Raw genomic sequence first — 19,679 nt, 5'->3', positions numbered from 1 at the left:
GGGAGTGACTCCTTATGGGCCCGTCTCAGTGTCCTCATCGGTAAAGAAGCGGTGATGAGCTCTTTGCCCTTTGACTTGATGCCTGGACTTGGGGTGGGGGTGGGGATGGAGTGAGGCCAAGGCGCATAGGGTCAGACTAAGAGTGAGGGGGGAACAAGAAGAATCAGGAAGCAACAAGGAATTCCTGCAAGAGACCAAAGGGGCTGTTGACTCCCCAGTGGCTCATTGTGAGCAGGGGGCTTGCGTGTGGCGGGGGTGTGTTGAGAGGGGAAAGGCCTGGCTGGGGTGGGGGCTCCATGCCCCATGCCCGGTGCCTCCTCCACAAATGCCAGCTCTTTTCTCTTAACAGTATGGAATTATTTATATAGAAGTATCAGCTATCTTTTTTTAAACAGCTCCTCCTCCTACTGCTATTATTTCCTTTTTAACAGAGCATCCATCAGGGGTTTACATGTGCTATCATCTGGTTTTCACCTTGGCATGGCTTCATTTTATAAGTAAACTCAAGGCCCAGAGACATGAAGTGGCTTATCCAAGATCACACAGCAAGGATTTGAACCCAGATCTGTCTCCCCTGGAAGCACCTGAGGATCAGTAGGGTTAGCCAGGTGGGGGGAGGGGGGAGCTAGGTGGAGGGCACAGGATGTGCAGGGGCCAGAGGTGTGCAGCAGTGGGTTGCAGGAAATAGTAAGAGGCTCTGTGGAGCTGATGTGGTGGATGACCGGTGTCAGCTGGGGTTGGGGTCAGGAGGAAGGAGGCCTTGGATGCTGCCCTCTGGAGTCACGACCACCTGGAAGCCTTGAAGGTTGATGAGGGAGGGAGATGTGGCCAGGATGGCCTTTTTGGTGGCGTGTGTGGCAAACAGTTTGGTGTTATGGAGGGTGTTCGGCCCAGGAGGCTGGTGTGGTTGTCGTTGTGGGCTCCCCCAGAGCCTCTCAGCTGCCTGAGGCTGCAATTCCACCCAAAAAGAACCTTTGGGGCTTCCCTGGTGGCGCAGTGGTTGAGAATCCGCCTGCCGATGCAGGGGACACGGGTTCGTGCCCCGGTCTGGGAAGATCCCACATGCCGCGGAGCGGCTGGGCCCGTGAGCCATGGCCGCTGAGCCTGCGCGTCCGGAGCCTGTGCTCCGCAACGGGAGAGGCCACAGCAGTGAGAGGCCCGCGTACAGCAAAAAAAAAAAAAAAAAGAAGAACCTTTGGCTTTCTCCCACCCACCACCCCAGCCCATTGTCAGCTGGGTGTCAGGGCGGACATCCCCAGCCTCTCTCACAGCTTTCTTGTGAAAAACAAGGCCGGCGCCTACCAACTTGCTGGGGACAGTGTGTGAATAAATGATAAAATATGTAAAGCTCACAGTAGCCACTTTGCGAAGGGAAAAAAAGTGCCAGGGATGTGTTATTTTCCCTAAATCTGAATTTCTGCGTGTTGTCTTCTTGGGATGAGAAGCCGGAGGTAATGGGAGTGCGTCCGCCCCGGGAATACATTTATTTTCCCAGATTTCCAGGCAGGCTCATTAATCTGCAAGAGCCCCGGTTTTCTAACTCGCTTCCTGGGGAGCCCATTGTATTGTCACCATGATTGAATTCCGATTCTCGCCTTATCGACTGATTGATTGACTGATTGATTGGTTGGTTGGTGTGGAGGAGTCAGAGGGGAAGCTGTTCAGACGGGCAGCTCTGAGCTTTAATGTTTGTCTGTGGCACGTGGTTGCGGAGTATTAGAGGGAGCGAGCTGGGGTCAGAGGTTCCCCTGGCCTACCTGGTCATTGGCCTGTCTTACAGCTGATGTGTGGCACGCAGCGAGGGGCTCACAGTGTCAGGTTTGGTGTGAGGCCGTGTTATGGGGTCAGTGGCACCCAGGGGGTGAGCCGGCTGTTCCCAGGATCTGTCCGGTCATCGTTTCCCACAGAGGGTGAGCCTAGCTTAACCCAGGACCCGCTTTGTGCCCCCTCTCAGAGCCAGGGTGGTTCTAGAGGAGACGGGTCTGCCCACCAACAAGGGGCTGGGCCGCACCCCTCCCACCCTGGCCCCCCACAGGGTCCAGCACCCACTTGGGATGCAGCCCAGACATTTTAGAATGGATGAATGAGGGCGAGTGGACTAACGTACCACATACTGTCTGGGTGACTTCACATACCTGGGTGAGGTCTCACTGCATCATCACCAGAACCCATTTTTCTGCCGGGGAGACTGAGACTCAGAGAGGTGAGGGTCGTGGCCAAGACACCCAGCAAAGAAGGCGCGGGGCCGCTCTTCACATGTGTCTGACCCTCCACTCCGGTTAGAGCGCCAGCCCCTCTACTTAGCCTTTCCCTCCTGATGCCAAGCTCCCCTAGGGCTGGACCCGGCTGCCCAGACCAGGTCCACACTCCCCCTTCCCTTGGTGCAGGTGGAGGCAGGGCAGGTGGGCCTCCTGTGTGCCAGGCACACCCTGAGCACTTTGCTTCCATGATCTTATTGAACATGTCAAGCAAGCTTTTTAGGGAGGGCTCCCCGTTTTCAGATCATGAAAAGTGAGGCTCAGAGAGGTGATGAAAGTTGGCCAAGATTTCCTAGCAAATAGGCGAAGGACCGCAGATTTAAATTCAGGGGGGACATTCACCTGCTGGAACAGTCTTGCTGGTGGAGAACGGGTGGTTTTTGTGGGCTGGCCGGGGGCCTGATGATTTAGAAGGATAGACTTTTTCAGTGGTCTAGCCTGGGGCATGATATCAGAGGCTTTCCCACCAAGAAAGAGCAGGGAGTCCAGCAGGGTCAGGTGGGGCCGGTGGGGCCTCTCTTGGCTGCCCAGGAAACGTGGGGCAGTAAGGCCCCCAAAGCACCCCAGTCCTTAGACAGCCTGCTGCAGCCCTTCTCTTTCTGGCTTCAGTTGCCCCACCTGTGCAGTGGGACGAAGGGAGGACACCACTTATCTGCTGAGTGCTGATTATTTGCTAAGCAATTTGCTGCACCATCTGATTTCATTGTCCCAGCGACCCCGTGAAGCCTTATTTGTACCCGCCGGCCCACTCCTCAGCTGCATTTCCCTCGTAGCACTTATTGTGTCAGAAATGACCGTGTCTGTTTGCTGCCATGTCTGGATCCACCTCTTGACCACACACCTCTGGAGGGACAAGGCCCTCTCTGCCTTGTGCCGCAGACAGTGCTTGGTTCCGCGAGCCTCTCAAGAAAAGCCTGGCAAATGATGACGGAATGAAGGAACCTCGTTTTCTTGGAAAGGAAACAGAGGCCCACAAGAGCACAGCTCTGAGCCCTCAGTCACCCACTGGGGCAGGATGGAGCCCCTGCCCATCCGGGGCCAGCTGGGGCCTCTCTTGCTGACCGGCCTTCAGCCTGGAATTCCAGGTGCGCCTGGGTCCCCGCAGGTTCATGCCGCCCAAAGAAGCTTCCAGTCCGTGCCTGTGGCTTTGGATCAGCTCAGAAAAAGCGTGTCCTATGACTGCTCAAGGAATCTGGGCATTTAGCCCAGAAAAGAGTGTGTTTCCTGGCTTCCTGAGAACTGGGGCCCACCCTGCCCCTGGCCTGGGCGTGCAGAAGGGGAGGGAGGGAGAGATGGACTCCAGCCCTGCAAGGCGAGGGCATCCGGCCTTATCATCTGAGGTTCTTGAGACTGTCCCGGCGAGGCCACCCCGGCACGGCCAGGCCAGAGTTTCCCCAGTGTTGGGGGGCATCTCTGAGATGGGATTAGAGCTCTCGAGTTACTGGAAAAGAAACATTCCTTGAACTCAGACAGCTTTTTATCCCCAGCGGCTCTGCCGGCACACCTCTGGTCACCACGAGGCAGACGTGGGTTCAGCGGTCACAGAGCACAGGGTGACTGGCTTCCATTGGGTCATCAGGCCTCCGGGGCCAGATGTTTCGAAAGCTCCTCCCCACAGCGCCAGGCATCTGGCCTCTCCCTCCGAGGCTGGGCGTGGGTTTACGAGGTGTCTTTGAAGAGGGCTGGAGTCATGCGGACCGTGATGTCTGCTTGTTGCATGATTTCACAATTTGATTTTCTTTTCACAAGAAGGGTCAGTGCTTCTCTCGCCCTCTCCCTCCTCCTTTTCCTTTTTATTTTCTTTTCCTCTTGATCCTCCCTCATTGACTGGCCTGGAACGCCTCCCTCGGGCTGGGAGATCACCCAGTCCTTAGAGGGGATTAACTGGAGTTACCCACAGGTTAACTGGAATATACTTGCCAAGTTTCTGAGATGGAGAAAACCTCCTTTTTGTACTCAGAGGAGAGTGGAGGAGGCTAGCCTCCCTTCTCCTCGGCGAGGATTGAAAAAAGTCACCCAGCAGGGCACAGCGGCTGGAGTTTGGTTCCCAAACTGTGTGACATTCTCGCTGATCCATGGTGACATGAGAAAACTTAAGGACAGGCCTGGCATCAGCTACTTTCTTGTGTCGGGTGTCCTTCTTTTACGCAGGATGGTGATCACAGATAGAAATTTTATTTAGATGTCAGAAAACGTTGGCAACCTTATGTTTATCTTCAGAATTCGGGGGATGCTTAACAGGCCTGTGAAATCCCCAGACCTGGGAACCACTGATTTACTTCCTCTGCAGCACCCAAAACAGAAGTTGAGGCTGAGGGACTCTTCGATAAGTCTGCAGTGCCTGGAGAACCTGGGAAACTGCAGCTGCACGTGAAAGCCAGCTGTGCTGGGGTTGGTGGGCCGGGGTGGGGAGTGTATTCGTTTTCTAGGGCTGCCATAACAAATCAGCACAAACGGGGTGGGTTAAAACAACAGAAATTTATCCTCTCACAGTCCTGGAGGCCAGAAGTCCAAATTCAAGGTGTTGGCAGGGTTGGTTCCTTCCGGAGGCTCTGAGGGCAAGTCTGTTCCATGCCTCACTCCTGGCTTCTGGTGGTTACCGGCAGTCCTTGACGTTCCCTGGCTTGTAGACACATCGCTGCAATCTCTGTCTCTGTTGTCACATGGCCTTCTCCCTGTGCATCTCTGAGTTCACGTTTCCCTCTGCTTTTAAAGATGCCAGCCATTGGATTAGGGCTGAGTTCACGTTTCCCTCTGCTTTTAAAGATGCCAGCCATTGGATTAGGGCCACCCTAATCTTGTGTGACCTTATCTTAATTTGATTCCATCTGCAAAGACCTTATTTCCAGTTAAGGCCGCATTTCCGGGTTCCAGGTAGACGTGAGTTTTGTAGGGATGCTGTTCGACCTGGTACAGGAGGGGTGAGGAGGCAGCCCTGTCTGGATAGGGCGTAGCTGAGCCTTAGTACTTCGGCGTGTCTGCAGCCATTTGGGTTGGGTTAACTAGGGTACCCAGGGGCCCCACCAACATTCCCACAGAGGAGGCGGATGGCGCACAGGGACCCCAGTCCAGGGAGGGAGAGCTGTCACCATAGCCAGGGCCGGGTCGTGTCACCCCCGCTGAATAGACTCAGAGACTCGGGAGGTGACCTGGCCAGGGGGTCGCTGACCCCAGTGTCCGTGCTCTGCGTCCTAGCCTCACTGGCCACAAGCACTTAGTCCTTCCGTGGCACCGGCCCGGGCAGCTTAGAGCCGAGAGCCTCTCCTCTCCCTGCATGAGCCGCCAACCCTGGCTGTGCCCCCTGAGCTGGGAGAGGGGCCCCTCCCCATAATGACAGTGCCCCGCCCTTCTGGGTGGCGCCTGCCAGTGCAGCCTCTGCCTGCTTTGTGGGTAAAGGGCAGCCTGCAGGGCGGGAAGGAGGGATCCAGGCTCTTCTGTTTCCCCAGGGACGCTTATCTCTTTTGGCAAAGGCCCCGTAACCAGACGTTTCCGGGGGAGCGTCCCAGCCCGACCCGTCCTGGCCCAGTGATCTTGATCAAGGAAGTCCCAGGCCTCTCTGAGCCTCACATCTCCTCTCCCGGGTGATAGGAGTAGGGATTTCTGCCCATCTCAGGATTAGGGGATGGCTGAGTGAGTTAGAGGTTGTAACCACCTTTTATGAATCCTTCCGGTGCCTGGCACGGAGGCTGGCACACATTGGATGCTCAATGAATACCAAATAGGAGAGAGTGTCTTGGAGCCCAGAATGTAAACTTTATGGCCCTCCTGAGATAGGGCCCCAGCAGGGTCTCTTGAGAGGGAGGCATTTCCTTCCTCCTGTCCGTGGACAGTTACCTGGGATGACCAGGGAAGGGGTGGGGAGGTCAGTGTGCACGTGGCAGAGGTGGAGGCTGGGTGCTGCTAAACTGTGACTGGGGCTTTAATTCATCACGTAACCCATTGAGTAAATCATACCTAGATTTGGTACCACAGGAGGCAGAGTGTGCAAAAGAGCCCTGGAAGGGGGGTCTGGAAACCCGAGTTCTGGCCCTGGCTTTGCACCCCTTACCAGCTCTGTGTGCAGAAGTTCGGTCCCTCCCCTCTGCAGACCTGAGGCCACTGCTGTCCTTAGCGCCTCTGTCCCGCAGCTGATGCTGGGCTCGCCTAGCCTCCAGGCCTTTGCACAGGCTGTGCCTTCCGCCGGGAGTGGCCTCCCCCTGCTCCTCCGCTCAGAGCAGCTTCCTATTACGAGGAAACACCCCCGCCTCCACAGGCGGACCGCACAGAGCTTTCCCTGTGTTTCCACACCCTGGGTGTACAAAGCAGCCATCCCGTGGGGCTGTAGGTGTCGGCTTATGCGGCTCCTGTCTCTCTCTAAACAAGGAGCCCCACTGAGGACGGAGGCTGGTCCCACTATGTGTTGGTCGATTGAACAAACGGTTTAATGTCCTTGGACACATCACTTCTCTGCTCTGAGCCTCGGTTTCCTGTCTTCCTGCTTTCAAGTATAGGAAGTAGACTGGCGGATCCTTCGGGGTTTTTTCTGAGGTCTCTGGTGAGACAATGAGGCCTCAGATGAGTGGATTCAGGGTTTCTCCCGCTCCCAGTGGCGTGGCAGCCACTGCACGTGTGTTTAATGATCACCTGCCATTGATGCAATGATACGAACGCAGCGTGGGAGATTTTCTGGGTGCTCAGCTCCGCATTCCCAGTTAGTGGATTCCAGTGTCTTTGGAAAGGTGAGACTGAGGCAGCCTCGACGGGGTGATTTTAATTGCTGTTGGGCCACCCCTCCCAACCCGTCCCTCTGCAGGGATTCTTCCCACGTGCGGAGGGAAGCCTGTGTGCGTCTAGGGTCCGAGACTCCGTGTGCACCCGCCCCACAGAATTCTCCCTACGCTTCCATGTCCGGCTGGAGCTCCCCTTCATGATGCAGACAGCAGGCTCCACTGGGATTCATCCCCAACCCCCTACGCTCCAGACCGGCACCAGATTTCAAACCCCACCTTTGCCGTCTCCCAGCTGTGGGAGTCAGCACCTCTCTGAGCCTCAGTCTCCCCATCTGCAAAATGGAGATAGTAACACCCACGCTTGGGAATGACCGGGTGGACCCCAACACGTGGCACAGTGCGTGGCATGGGGTGGGAGCATGTTCTCACCATGGTGTTCCTTACTCTAGATAGAGATCAGAGTGAAACAGAGATCAGCAGCTTGTTCGTCGAAGCCAAAAAATGTCCGTTGTCTGAAGAATTTTGTTTTGGAAGACAAGCCCAGGTTTTGGGTCAGAACCTTATGCCCTCAGGAATTTCATGGTTGAGCATCCAGGCAGATTTTATAAGCTTGGTGACCACCCAAGCCTTTGAGCCTTCCACGTGGATGTTCCCAGGTCAGGCTCTTCGGGAATCTCTTGCACAGCTGGGCTGCTTGTCGCGTCGGTAGCGTGATTTCCATAGAGCAGGTTCTGTCTGGCTATGAATAGATGTTTTTTTCTCTCTTTCTTGGATGCCTGAATGGCAGTCTCCCTCCTGCGGTCCCAGAGGCTGACCTGAGTGTAAAACTCCAAAATGGACATCAGAGCAGGGTCATCCATTCCTGCTTGGACTCTCGGCTCCCAGCGAGGCTCAAAGAGGTGGGTCGTTGGCTGCCGTGACCTGGGAGTTTCCCGAGGGTCTCCCAAGCTAAAATAGTTATAAAGACTGCTGAACAAAGTGAAGGAATCAGAGTTCACGGATAAGGTAGCAGCTCAGAGCAGCAGGCGAGTTAAGGAGGATGGTGTAGGCCACAGATGGGCAAAGCCCCTGAGGGCAGGAAGGACTCTGGAGATATGCCTGCTGCAGGCCGGAGGGCCCTGTGGCTCAGTGGTTGGAGTGTGGGTGCCAGAGCCACGCTAGCTGGCTTCAAACCCCAGCGGTGTTATATAAGGGGTAAGTAGGTTAACCTCACTTAAGTGCATTAGAGTAAGGCTTGGTGCATAGTAAATAAATCAGGGTAAACTGAGGCCCAGAGAGGGCAAGGGACTCGACCGTGGTCACCCAGAAAGTCATCAGAGCAGCCAGACAGAAACTCAGGATTCCTAGTCTTGTGGACACTTCTCTTCTCCCCCGGCCCCCTCAGTCAGCCTGTTTCAACTCTGCCTTCTGAAGAGGAAGTCGCATGACCCCTCAGCCCGTAAGAATTCAGACTGTACAGAATTTCGGAAACCTCTTCGGGCTGGCTGGGGGCCTTGTTGCAATTCCATTCAGCTGCTAGTTCTTTTTTCTTCCCTTTTTTCCTTTGAAAGCTCGAGAGAGTCTCCTTTTCTATCTCCCCAAAGAGAAAAATTAACCTTTTGGCAAAGGAGTTTGAAGACTTAAGTCCCTGTTGTGCATCCCTGAACCAACCCCTGCCCTCTTTCTGGGCCTCAGTTTCCCCGTCTGTAAAATGAGAAGAGTTCCCCCCCACCCCCGACGACAGGCTGGGTGACTCCCACCTGCCAGCCTGTAATTTCTTCGGTGACAAGCGAGCTGAGACGTGCCGCCCAGAGCACAGGTCTGCGTTGACGGCCGGGTGAGTGTTGACTGAACTGAAGCTGGTGATACATCCTTCTAGGAAGTGAGGTGAAACCCATCAGAAATGCCGCCCGCTTCCGCCCACCTCCTGGTTTCAAAGGTTATTTGAGTCATCAGAGTTGCCAGTACTTTTCTTGTTCTCCTGTTTCAGCGAAACGCTCCTCGACCACTCTGGGCTGAGGCTGGTGGCCAGGACGGTCTCGTCTGCAGGCCGCCAAGGCGTCAGAACCGAGGGGCTCGGTGGGCACTGCAGCCACGAGCTCTGGAAGCTGCCAGCCTAGGAGATGAATCCTGCTCCCAGGCTGGTGATACCGCCCCTCTCTGAGCGTCAGTCTCCTCATCTGTGAAATGGGTGGGTGAGCCCCGCCAGCAGGGTGAGATGGCAAGTCCAGAATAGGGGGATGGGAGCCCCAGCTCACGGCCCTCTTCCTTCCTGCTTAAGAGGTCCTGGCTCTCCTGGGCTCTGGCTGGGGCTCAGGAGATGTTTATATGCCCAAGGCCTCCCTGGCTCTGGGGACACAGAGGGACATTTGGCCAAGCCAGGAAGCCTAGAGGCAGACCCTCACCCATCAGGGCCAACAGCATCCTGAGCGCAGTCCTCTCAGCCTTCCGATGGGGAGCTGAGGGCCCAGGAGGGGAAGGACCCAGAGCAGGGAAGCCGTGGAGCCAAGGCTAGAGCCGAGGACCCTAGACCCGGAGGCCCCTCGCCCTGGGTTCTCCCGGCACCATCAGGGGGGCCAGCCCAGCTGGGCCTGGGAATTCAGAGATGGGTGCCATGGTGGGCCTGGAGTGGACTTGGAGCTGAGCCCTATCTGAATAGGCCCTGGCAGGGGCCTCGGGCAAGTCATGCCCAGCCCTGAGCCCCCATGTCCTCATCTCAAAATTGGGCACCATTCCTGCTGTGCCCACCTATCAAAGTTGTCATGAGGCTTCGTAAGATGGTGTGGGTAAAAATCCCTCTGCAGAAAATCAAGATCTGTCCGGATGTGAAGGATTTGATATTTGTCCTCCCCTGGGGCATTTCTGTATCCCTATCACTCAGACAGTGTCTGGTACGGAGTAGGTGCTCAGTAAGTGTTGCATGAGTGAATGACAATAGGTACCATTTATTAAGCACCTGCTATATATCAGGCATCACCCAGGGAACTTGTCACGAGGTGCTGTAATCCTGACAGCAACCTGGGAGTTTAGGTGTGTCACCCTTTTACAGATAAGAAATCTGAGGCTCAAAAAGTGAAGTAACTTTACCTAAGTTCACACACAAGTGGTATGTGAGGAAGTCAGGATTCACACCTGACTCTTAAGTCCGCGTGTCCTTCCAGGTGCTCACGAGGGCCTGCTGGGCCACCCGCTCCCTGGGGTATGCTGGTGTTTAACAAACAGGTCCCTGGGCAGAGGGGTGGCGGGGTGGGAGGGAGAGGGATTTGTACAAAGCCTTGATTTGTAGCATTTGCCAATTTCCAGGGTGTAAGTATTCCTAGCGTGCCTGATTGCAAGGCACCAACGTGATAACTGTCTCACAGAGTCCCTGAGAATTTATCAAGCAGCCCCCGCAAACCATGAGTCGCGGCTCCAGTGCACCTGTGCACCCCTCTGCTTTGTACAGCCCCCTCCTATGCCCAAGGAAGGCCACGGAGTTAGCAGTGTCCGCTGGTCTGGGACAGCAGACTGGAACCAAGCAGATGGCTTGGGTGGGCCTACCTGTGCTTCTAGACCCCTCAACCCTCTCCCTCCAGGGCCCCTGGAGCTGCCTGCGGTCTCGGTATCACACAAAGACTTGGGGGGTGGCGTGGATGAGATGCGAAAACTGATCCGCGACACTGCGACTGGAATATTAAGGCCTGCCAGCCCCACCGTGTGCGATATTCCTGCCAGGCCCGGAGCAGAGCCCTGTAAACGCCGGGATATAATGGACAATAAAAGTCGCCGGAAAATAGTGAGTCTCCTAGGACCACTGTCATCCCTGCCACACGCTGCTTGCTGGAATCACGAGCCGTGTGATCATGAGGCACGATCGTCATGTAAATATATAGGGTCTCTCGCCAGCCACAACCGGCCAAGATTTATTTTATTGAGGCAGTGGGGGGAGGGGGATGACTCAGGTTCATCGTCCTGGTAACTTTGTAAAATGCTTTGCCATCACTTCCAGCTTCTGGGAGAATGCAGCAGGAGCCAGTGTGGCCTCTCCCATCCTCCCTAAAAGGGGGAGATTCCCCAGAGGCCGTGGGCCTCGCCTGCCACATTCACAGGCCCAGGGGCCTGGTTGGCCACGAGACTGGGGTCCCCTGGGGAAGGAAGACCGGCCTTATTGTGACACTTGGTTCACAGAGTGGGTTGCCAGAAATATTTGTTGCAGGGATATCGCTGTTGAATGAGCACTGTTTTTTTTTTAAGGGAATTCCTTTATTTTTATTATTTATTTATTTTTGGCTGCGTTGGGTCTTCGTTTCTGTGTGAGGGCTTTCTCGAGTTGCGGCGAGCGGGGGCCACTCTCACTGTCGCAGCCTCTCTTGTTGCGGAGCACAGGCTCCAGATGCGCAGGCTCAGTAGTTGTGGCGCACGGGCCTAGTTGCTCTGTGGCGTGTGGGATCTTCCCGGACCAGGGCTCGAACCTGTGTCCCCTGCATTGGAGGCAGATTCTCAACCACTGCGCCACCAGGGAAGCCCAGCACTGGTTTTTAATGGTGATAACGGTAAGCATAATAGTAGCAACAGCCACATTGATTGAGCTCTTGTGTATACCTAGTCCTGATAGCCCTGAGCTGCTGGCATTCTGCCGGCGTGTCCTCCACGCGGTCCTCATAACCAGCTCCACGAGGTCGGTCCTACACAGCCCCCAGTTTACAGAGGAGGGAACTGCAGAGACACGGCGACAGGCCTGACCCGAGCTCCCGCGGCTGGACAGAGGCAGTGCAGGATTTGAACGTCAGATTCCAGAGCCTGTGCTGGGTGGCCTTACCTCACTTCCTGGCCCTTGGGTCCCAGATCCAGTGCCACTACCTCCCTGCAGCCCCCTTGATTGGCCCAAGTTGGAATCAGTGGCCCCTACTTTGATTCTGCAACACAGTTAAGCACTTGGGTCTGGTTCCCCCACGACCACGAGGACTCAGACCTACATTTCCATCCAGGCTCTGCCTCTCTCCAGCTGGGACACCTCCAGCGAGTCACGTGACCTCACTAGCCTCACTTTCCTCATCTGTCAAATGGACGCACTCTCTGCCTTACAGGGTCGTTTTGTAAGCACATGAGCTGCCAGCACCCCTCAAGGATCTGGCCCTGCACCTGGCAGTTAAGGGGTGCTCTGTGTGTGGACCGCACTGTGTACACATCGCCACTCCCGTGGCTGTGTGTCTGGGAGCTGGGAGGCCTCTGAGCCATCCCCCCACATGGCTGTGGCTTGTTGCGAGTGGGGAGGGCAGTGTGCAGGGGGCTGGGGGGCTCACAAAATCTTCCAAGGTCAGAGAGAGTGTCCCTTAGCAATTCCAGACCCAGAAGGTCTGGTTTTCCTCCCAGACATGAGCACAGGATTAGATAACAAGCTCCTGGAGCTCAGTTTCAGGGCACGCCAGCGAGTTGCAAATTCTCCCTCAGCCTCATAAAAAGTGTTGGCACGAGAATAGCCCTCCCAAGACTGCAGAGCCCGACCCACCCGTGTTGTAGGTGGCGAAACCAAGACCCAGAGACGGGCCATGACTGTCCCAAGGCCATGCGGCCCTTTGAGAGTCCCAGACCCTGTGAGTCCTGAGCCACCATGCCACACGCCGTGGCTCAGAGCGGGATTCACCCTCGAGGGGTTAAAAATGGCCTCATAATTTCCCAGGCCCGACACGGAGTCCACGGGGATCCCGTGGGGAATGTGACACGGGAAGGTCCAGGGCCACTGTGGTGTGGCCTGGAAGCGGAGATGGTGCGCTGGCCCGTCACTCTGCGTGGGGTGGCAGGACTAGATGGACGAGACACTGTCACCCACAGACCGAGCCACGCTGAGCTGCATGGAGGTCGCGCTGGAGGATCCCGGTGACCCAGGCGGCCCTGAGAGTCTGGGCACTGATGGGACTGCGAGCCCGTCTGTGCCCCTCAGCACAGCTCCACCCTCCCTTCTGTGTCCCAGGTGGACAGGCGGGGAGTGACTGGCAGTGCGTGTGTGCCCACGGGCATGGAGGCTGATCCGAGCCAAGGTAAACTTCAGGAAGGTTCTTGACATCCTGGCCCAGGAGGAAGAGGAAGGCTCCAGGAATCTGTGTTTTCCCTGGGTGCTACCGTGTCCTAGATGGGAGCCCCGGAGGGAATTCCTCTCAGCAGAAAGGAGGCCGGAAGCAGAAGAAAAGCAATGGTTAGGCAGAAAGTGCCCAACCTGGGGGCCCGACCGGCCCGTCTGGAGCCTCTGCTGTGCGTGCAGGCTGATGCCGCCCACCTCGCTGGGTCGTGGAGGACGGTCCTCCAGGGGCGCCCCGTGAGCCGGGGCCTGGGCGGGGAGTCCACCCAGGCCTGTGGACGGCTGGCCTGGGCCCGGCTGCAGTCACCCAGGGGCCGGCACCTGGCATATGCCCGACAGTTGGGCCCGGCTGGCGGGGAAGGTGTGCTGGCAGGTGGCCGAGTCCCGGTGCCAGGATCTGGCTCCGTGTGTCCTCTGGGGCCTCAGCTGCCATATGCCCTCGTCAGTCCCCGCGGTCGAGCTGCAGATGGGGCGCGGGGGGTGGGGGTGGGTTTTGCCCAGGGTGGAGCTGGCTTTCGTTCTGGAGAGGAAGGCGTGTTCTGACCACGGGAGCTCTTTTCGGAGATGGAGGGCTGGGGCCGGCCTGGAGGCGTCCCTGCCTTCTCCCACATGCCCGCAGGTCCGCCAGCCTCCGTGCCTTTGACCCCACTGCGTTCTCAGCTGGAATTCCCGTCCCTCTGGTGCTCAGCCTGCTTCTCCTTCCAGGCTACCCCAGACTCCAACCCTTGGAAGAAGCTGTCCGTGATCTTGCCTGGGTCACAAAGTGAGGGTCTCTCAGTCCTTCTCTTGGGGACACTTTTCATGCTCTTTCTGGCTTGCGGTTATCCGTCCCTGTGTTTCTGGGTTCTCTCCTGTGACCCCGTAAGAGCAAGGGGGTTTCCATTCATGCGATCTTGGGGTCACCCGTGGTCAGCACAGGCCCTCAACGGAGCCAGCAGCTGGAAGGATGTGTAGAAGGAAGGGAAGGTGGGAAGACTCAGATCCTGGATCCACAGCCTGGTGTGCGAGAGCACGGGGCCAGGATAAGGATTAATAATCAACAGTAGCTCCAGTGACTGGGGCTCTGCTCGGTGTCAAGCCTGGGGCTAAGCACTTTTGAGGCCCCTGATGTTATGGAGCCCTCCACAGCCCGGGGCGATGCACACTATTTGTGTCCCAGTTTTACCTGCGAGAACCCTGGGGCCCACGTAGCTGGGGTGCACCAGAGCCAGGACTTGAACCCAGGGCTGCTGCCTACCAAGGCTGTCATCTCTTAGGCAGCAAATATTTTTGGTTCAGCTCACAAAAGAGAGATTAGAAAGGGTTAAGCTTTTTTTTTTTCTTTCTTTCTTTTTTTTTGCAGTATGTGGGCCTCTCACTGTTGTGGCCTCTCCCGTTGCGGAGCACAGGCTCTGGACGCGCAGGCTCAGCGGCCATGGCTCACGGGCCCAGCCGCTCCGCGGCATGTGGGATCTTCCCGGACCGGGGCACGAACCCGTGTCCCCTGCATCGGCAGGCGGACTCTCAACCACTGCGCCACCAGGGAAGCCCCCAGGGTTAAGCTTTTAAAGGGACAGCAAGAACATTTATGATTCTTAGCGTTGGCTGGCCCCCATGGGGGTGGGTGGGAATGGAGCCCTGTGGGTGAGGGAAGCACCCTTCATCCCTCCCAGGCTGGTTGGACCTCGGCGTTTACTGTCAGTGTTCTGGGTTCTGGGGTGGCGGTGAGGGGTTGGTAGAACCTACAGGGCAAGTTCCTTTGCCTGACCATGTGGGTATGGAGTGGGTTTAGGAGGCCGGGTCCTAGCCAGGCACTGCCACTGCTGTGCCCATGGCCCGGGGCCAGTCTCTTGCCCTCCTGCCGCAGTTTCCTGGAGGGTAAAATGGGGGAGCAGGATTGGGCAATCCCAGAGTGGACTGTAATTGCATGCCGCCCCCTGGCTTCCGGCACACTTGCGCTCTCTCCAGGACTGACCCCACGGCCATTGCCATCAGATTCCAGTCCCTGGTGAGCAGTGGGCTCCCTGGTGGCAGTGACAAGTCCCTTTCACCACGGAGGTGGCAGCCAGAGCTATTTTTGGAGCAGCTCATGGTGGGGGAGTTCCCTTTTGGCAGTGGCCGGGGACAGGAGTCTTGGGCAGGGGAAGTCCCATATGGAGACAGGGCTGGCCTCCCCTCCTTCACCAGCCCTGGCACGGGGAGGCCACCCAGATCCCCAGAGGTCCCGGTACTGTGCTTACATCGACTTCAACCCTGAGCCGAGACCTTCCCCAGAGCTTCTCAGGAGCCACTTTGCAAGGTACTGGCCTTTGCCCTGCCTCTGCTGTGGGGAGCCCCTCACCCCTTCCTGCCACCTGGGGCTACAGCCTTTGCCCTTGAGGGTGTGTCTAGCAAGTGACAGGGAGGCAGGCCCTGGCGACCTCCGGGGCCTGGGCTCACAGAGCACCTGACCGTGGCTGCACCTCTGCCACCGCTGCCCCCTTGACCACCCACCTGGTGGGAGCTGCCCGTGGGCCAGTGCCATCAGCCTGGCATGACCTTTGTCACTGCTCAGGTTAATGGGGGGAAGTTTCATGCTGGGTGATCCCGGGCTTTGCCAGAACTCCCAAGGTGACGAGGGAAACAGGAGAAGGAATTCTTATGTCTCCCGCCTGGGTCTTGGCTACCTGGGCCCCTTCCTGATGTCTGAGCAGTGAGTTCTCCACAGAAGTTTCTCTTGCCAGGAACAGCCACCCTTTCAAACCTTAAAAAGAGAGCAGGAGAGGGAATTAGGGGAGGCCAGGGATTGAAGAACTTCCCCTGTGTAGAGGCCACTGGTGGGATTATGGATGTCCTCCTGGGCCCGGGGCAAGCTCTTTGCAAACCCTGAGCCTCCATCTGCCTGAGGGCTGCTCTGCTGGGCTTCCCCCTTCGGCTGTCGGTTGGCAGGGCAGGAGCCGTGGTCTGAGACAGGATATGGGAGAAGAGGAATTTCTGCTCTCCCCGGGCTTCTCCCTCCTGGCTTCTGGTGTTTACGTACTGGGTCACCCCCCCCTCTGCGGCCTGCTGGGGCCACAAGGAGAGTGATTTGGTCTCTGCCCTTGAGGAAATCTCCACTTAGGGAGAAGAAGACATGTGTGCAGGCAGTGACGGCACAGAGACCAGGTCGGTGGAACCTGGGAGTGGCTGACTAGAGGAGTCCAGGAAGGCTGCCTAGAGCGGGTGCCCTGGGTTGGGCCTGGAAGGAGGATCCAGGTTTGCCGGGAGGCAGTTCATTCCAGGAAAGGGAGGCAGAGCCTGCCAAGGCCTCGAGGAGAGAGCGAGTTCCTTTTCCTGGAGGGCAGGGGTCCTTGGGATGGTGGACCTACCTAAGGGGTCTGAGGCTCCTCGCAGAGTGAGACCCCCCAGCTTCCCCCAGCTCCATAGTGGTCTCCAAGGATGTCCCCAGGTAGATAAGATTAAAACCCAGACTTTGGAGAGAGTCAGATCTGGGTTCTAACACGGGTGCGTGCCGTTTACCAGCGGCAAGGCCTTGGCAAGTCACTTAACCCCTCGGCACTATCTTTCTTCATCTGTAAGAGGGCAGCGCAGACGTTGTGGAGGAGTGTGCCGAGGTGCTGCGTGTCACTCCCTGGTGCAGAGCAAGTGCTCAGCAGATCTTCCTTCACCAGGTCCTGGAGCCAAAGGCCTTCCCGGGTAGAACCCAAATGCCTCATTGCTCCTTGAACTGAGAGATGTTTACAGCTCCTACATTTTTTTCCTTCCAGAATTGGCTTTTATTACCCGAGAAGGAGAAAGTGAAAGGCGGTCTGGAGCCGCCTCGATTGTAGAAAGGCTCAGGGAAGCCCTGCAGTGTGGGTGTGATGTGTTGTGAACTGCCTGGTGGTCTCTCCTGCTCTGAGACCTCGGGGATCCTGAGCGTGGACACAGATGTTTCTTGCTTGGGGCATCAGGAGGGTGGAGGAGCCCCCCTCCACTGACTGGGAGATTGCAGGCTGCTTGGTACCACCCGGCTGCCCCTGGGAGGCCACCCTGCGGGGTCCAGCTGTTCCTCTTTATGGATGAGGTAGGGGGTGGGTCTTTCCCAGGATCCCACGAGAAGTGCTGAGCCTGATTACAACCCAGGACCCGGTCCTGACGCAGGAGGGGGACTTTACCCCATGAGAGGTCATAGGTTCCAGGCAGAGGCTGGTGTGTGGAAGGTCCGGGGTGCTGTGTGGTTGGGAAGGGGAGGCCCCCACGTGCAGGGGCCTGGGGCGGGGTAGACTTTAAGGAGGGCAGGCCAGCGTCAGCTGAACGGAGTTTGAGACGCCTTGCTCAGGCGTGTGGGCCTTTTTCTGCGCGGTTTTTGGTGGGGAGAAGTAGGTTGAGATTTGTGTCTTGGTGGGGGGACCCTCCTTTGGTGGGACTGGAGGTCAGGTCATCAGGCAGGAGGCAACTACAGGGACCCCACAGAGAAGGGGCCAGGCCAGCAGAGGGCAGGGGCTCTGGGTAAGTGGAGACTTGTTTGGGCAAAGAATCAGCAGCGCTGGATGAAGACCAGGTGTGGGCTATGAGGGAGGGCGAGGCGTCCGGAGGAGGAGCCTGGGTTCCTGCCGCGTTCCTGGGCAGACAGGAGACCCCGTCGCTGAGATGAAGACCCAGGGAAGGGCAGGTGAGTCTTCAGTGCCTGGAACTTTTGGTGGTTGGCGTCTGGAGCTCTGGAGGGAGGCCTCAGGCTGGAGAGAGATGGGGGTGGGGGGTGGGTGAGGAGAGGGGAGCTGGAAGAAAAGGATGGGGTAGGGTGCCGGGGAGGTGAGCTGGGTGGGTGCTGCATTGCCCCTCAGCCGCTGACCTCCGGGTTCTGCAGACCCACCCCGTGAGCGGCCCCACTGCCCTGAGGAGGGGGCTCAGGGACCTCTCTGCAAGGCTGCACCGCCCTTCCCGGGGCTGCACGGGATCCCGTGTCTCAGAGAAGCCAGGCTCCTGCTGGTCGTGGAGCTGCGGAATCTGAGTGGCAAGTGTGGCTTTCGGTGGGGGGGGCGGGTGGTGAGGGCTACCAGGCCCAGTCAGGAAACCAGACACCATCTGTGGCTCATCCCCTACAGCTCCCAAGGCCCCCGTGACTCTGGCCTGAGATCGAGCTGCTTCCTGTCAAGTGATGAATGGGCAACTTCTGCTTATCCCAAGACCAGAAGGGAAGGGGGGCCGGGTGGGGGAAGGACACAGTAGCCAGAGCCACACCTCTGGGCCAGAATTCATTCATTCATTCATTCATTCACTCAGTTCCTCACTGTCCAAGGAGGTGTGGACTACGGGAGTCTGGCAGACGTGGTTTCAAGTGTCAGTTCTGCCTAACGCCTGCTGGGTGACCTTGGGCCCGTTGCTTAACCAGTCTGAACTTTCATTTCCTCCTCTGCACTATGTGGATTATAGCGGCCCCCACCTAGGGTGGCTGTGAGGTGGAACGAGGTGTGCACGGCCCTTGGCGCGTGCCTGGCGCACCCGCAGTGCGGGCTCCGCTAGCGATGCGCCGTCATTACAGCCGGTCTGTGTGGGTGGGGCGTTCCTTACTGCCCAGGCCTCGTGTGGGGACACGAAGTCGGTGGCACCCCTTTCTCTTGTTACTCACAGGCTCCCTGGTCTGAGGAGCAGGTTCAAATGGTAGCTCTCTCCTCTGTGTGGACTGACTTTGGCAAGTCACGTTTTCCCGTGGAGCCTGGGTTTCCTCACCTGCAAAAGGGGGGTGATAGCGCCGCTTGGGTCTCTTGGGAGATGTCAGGTTACTCAGCTCAGGGGAGGTGTTGCCGTGGATGCTGGCTGATGCTGCAGCTGGTCGGGCCTTGGCCTCACCAGTGGCCAGCCTGTGAGCTGCCTGGTCTCCCGCTGGGCCTCAGAGCGCCATCTGTGTAGGGGTGTGCTGGGCCGTACTGGTCTGTGGCGCTTCTCCTCTCCCGGCTGGCTGAAGGCCCCCAGCAGCGGGCATCTATCCTAAGCTTCTGTTGCCAGGAGCCTGCTGGACAAGCAGAGATAGCCCCTGGTGCCTGCACTGGCGTTGGGTCACTCATTCCGCGTGTGTAGGAGGGTGTGAAGTCACCAGGATGGTTTCCTCCTTTGGGAAAACAACGTGTGAAGCTGTTCATTGAGCAGGAAGGAGTGAAAGGGGGCCTCTTCCCCAGAGAAACGGCGCAGGGTCCGGGTCCAGCCGAAGCTGAGTCTCCAAGGTTGTCTTTGTGATTCTCCCCGTCAGCCTGGGAGCCACGTGGGCCTTTACCAGCCCCACCCAAACCAGGGGCAGTGACGCCCCTACCCCAGTGGACAGACCGAGAGCACGGCTGGGCTCAAAGCCTTGTGGCCTGACCGTACACGCATACATGCACATACAGCATGCAGAAACGGGCAGGCAGACACTCGCTGCTTCCACCTCAGGGTTGGGGAGCCAGGTGAGGTGTAGACAGAGACTTGCACCCACACGACCCTATCCACTCAGGCCCCCAAACCTGCCCCGAGCTGGGTCTTTGGCCTGAGCCTTCTGGTGTCTTGGGTCGTCTTTTACTGGGAGGGTAAGGCCTCGATGAGCCGCCAGCCTCCACGAAGTGTGGTATTTGGCAGGAGACAAAGGAGCGATGTGACTTTCCCCTAGACGAAGTTTTAGAAATTGGGAAGCAAGCGCCCCAGGTGACAGTCATGGTCAGAAAGGCCTCTCGGGGGCTTCCCTGGTGGCGCAGTGGTTGAGCGTCC

General features: G+C 57.5%; 1 protein-coding gene across 3 annotated transcripts in view; it reads left to right on the top strand.

The window, feature by feature from the left end:
• NEK6 (NIMA related kinase 6) overlaps window positions 1-19,679 on the top strand; it is an 85,196-nt gene that overhangs the window by 17,966 nt on the left and 47,551 nt on the right. The window contains exon 1 of one of the 3 annotated variants that reach the window (XM_027104901.1): window positions 17,291-17,613. The exons of the other annotated variants lie outside the window; for them this stretch is intronic. Within the exon in view, the coding sequence (XP_026960702.1) occupies window positions 17,592-17,613 (22 nt within the window). The 5' untranslated portion in view covers window positions 17,291-17,591. Of the gene's footprint in view, window positions 1-17,290; window positions 17,614-19,679 lie in introns of those variants that run through there. 3 annotated transcript variants of the gene reach the window in all.

The sequence above is a fragment of the Aethalodelphis obliquidens genome, unplaced genomic scaffold, assembly GCF_003676395.1.
Source record: "Aethalodelphis obliquidens isolate GAN/ISIS:26980383/991018 unplaced genomic scaffold, ASM367639v1 scaffold7, whole genome shotgun sequence".
Classification (NCBI taxonomy): domain Eukaryota; kingdom Metazoa; phylum Chordata; class Mammalia; order Artiodactyla; family Delphinidae; genus Aethalodelphis; species Aethalodelphis obliquidens.
This window is presented reverse-complemented; position numbering and strand designations above follow the sequence as displayed.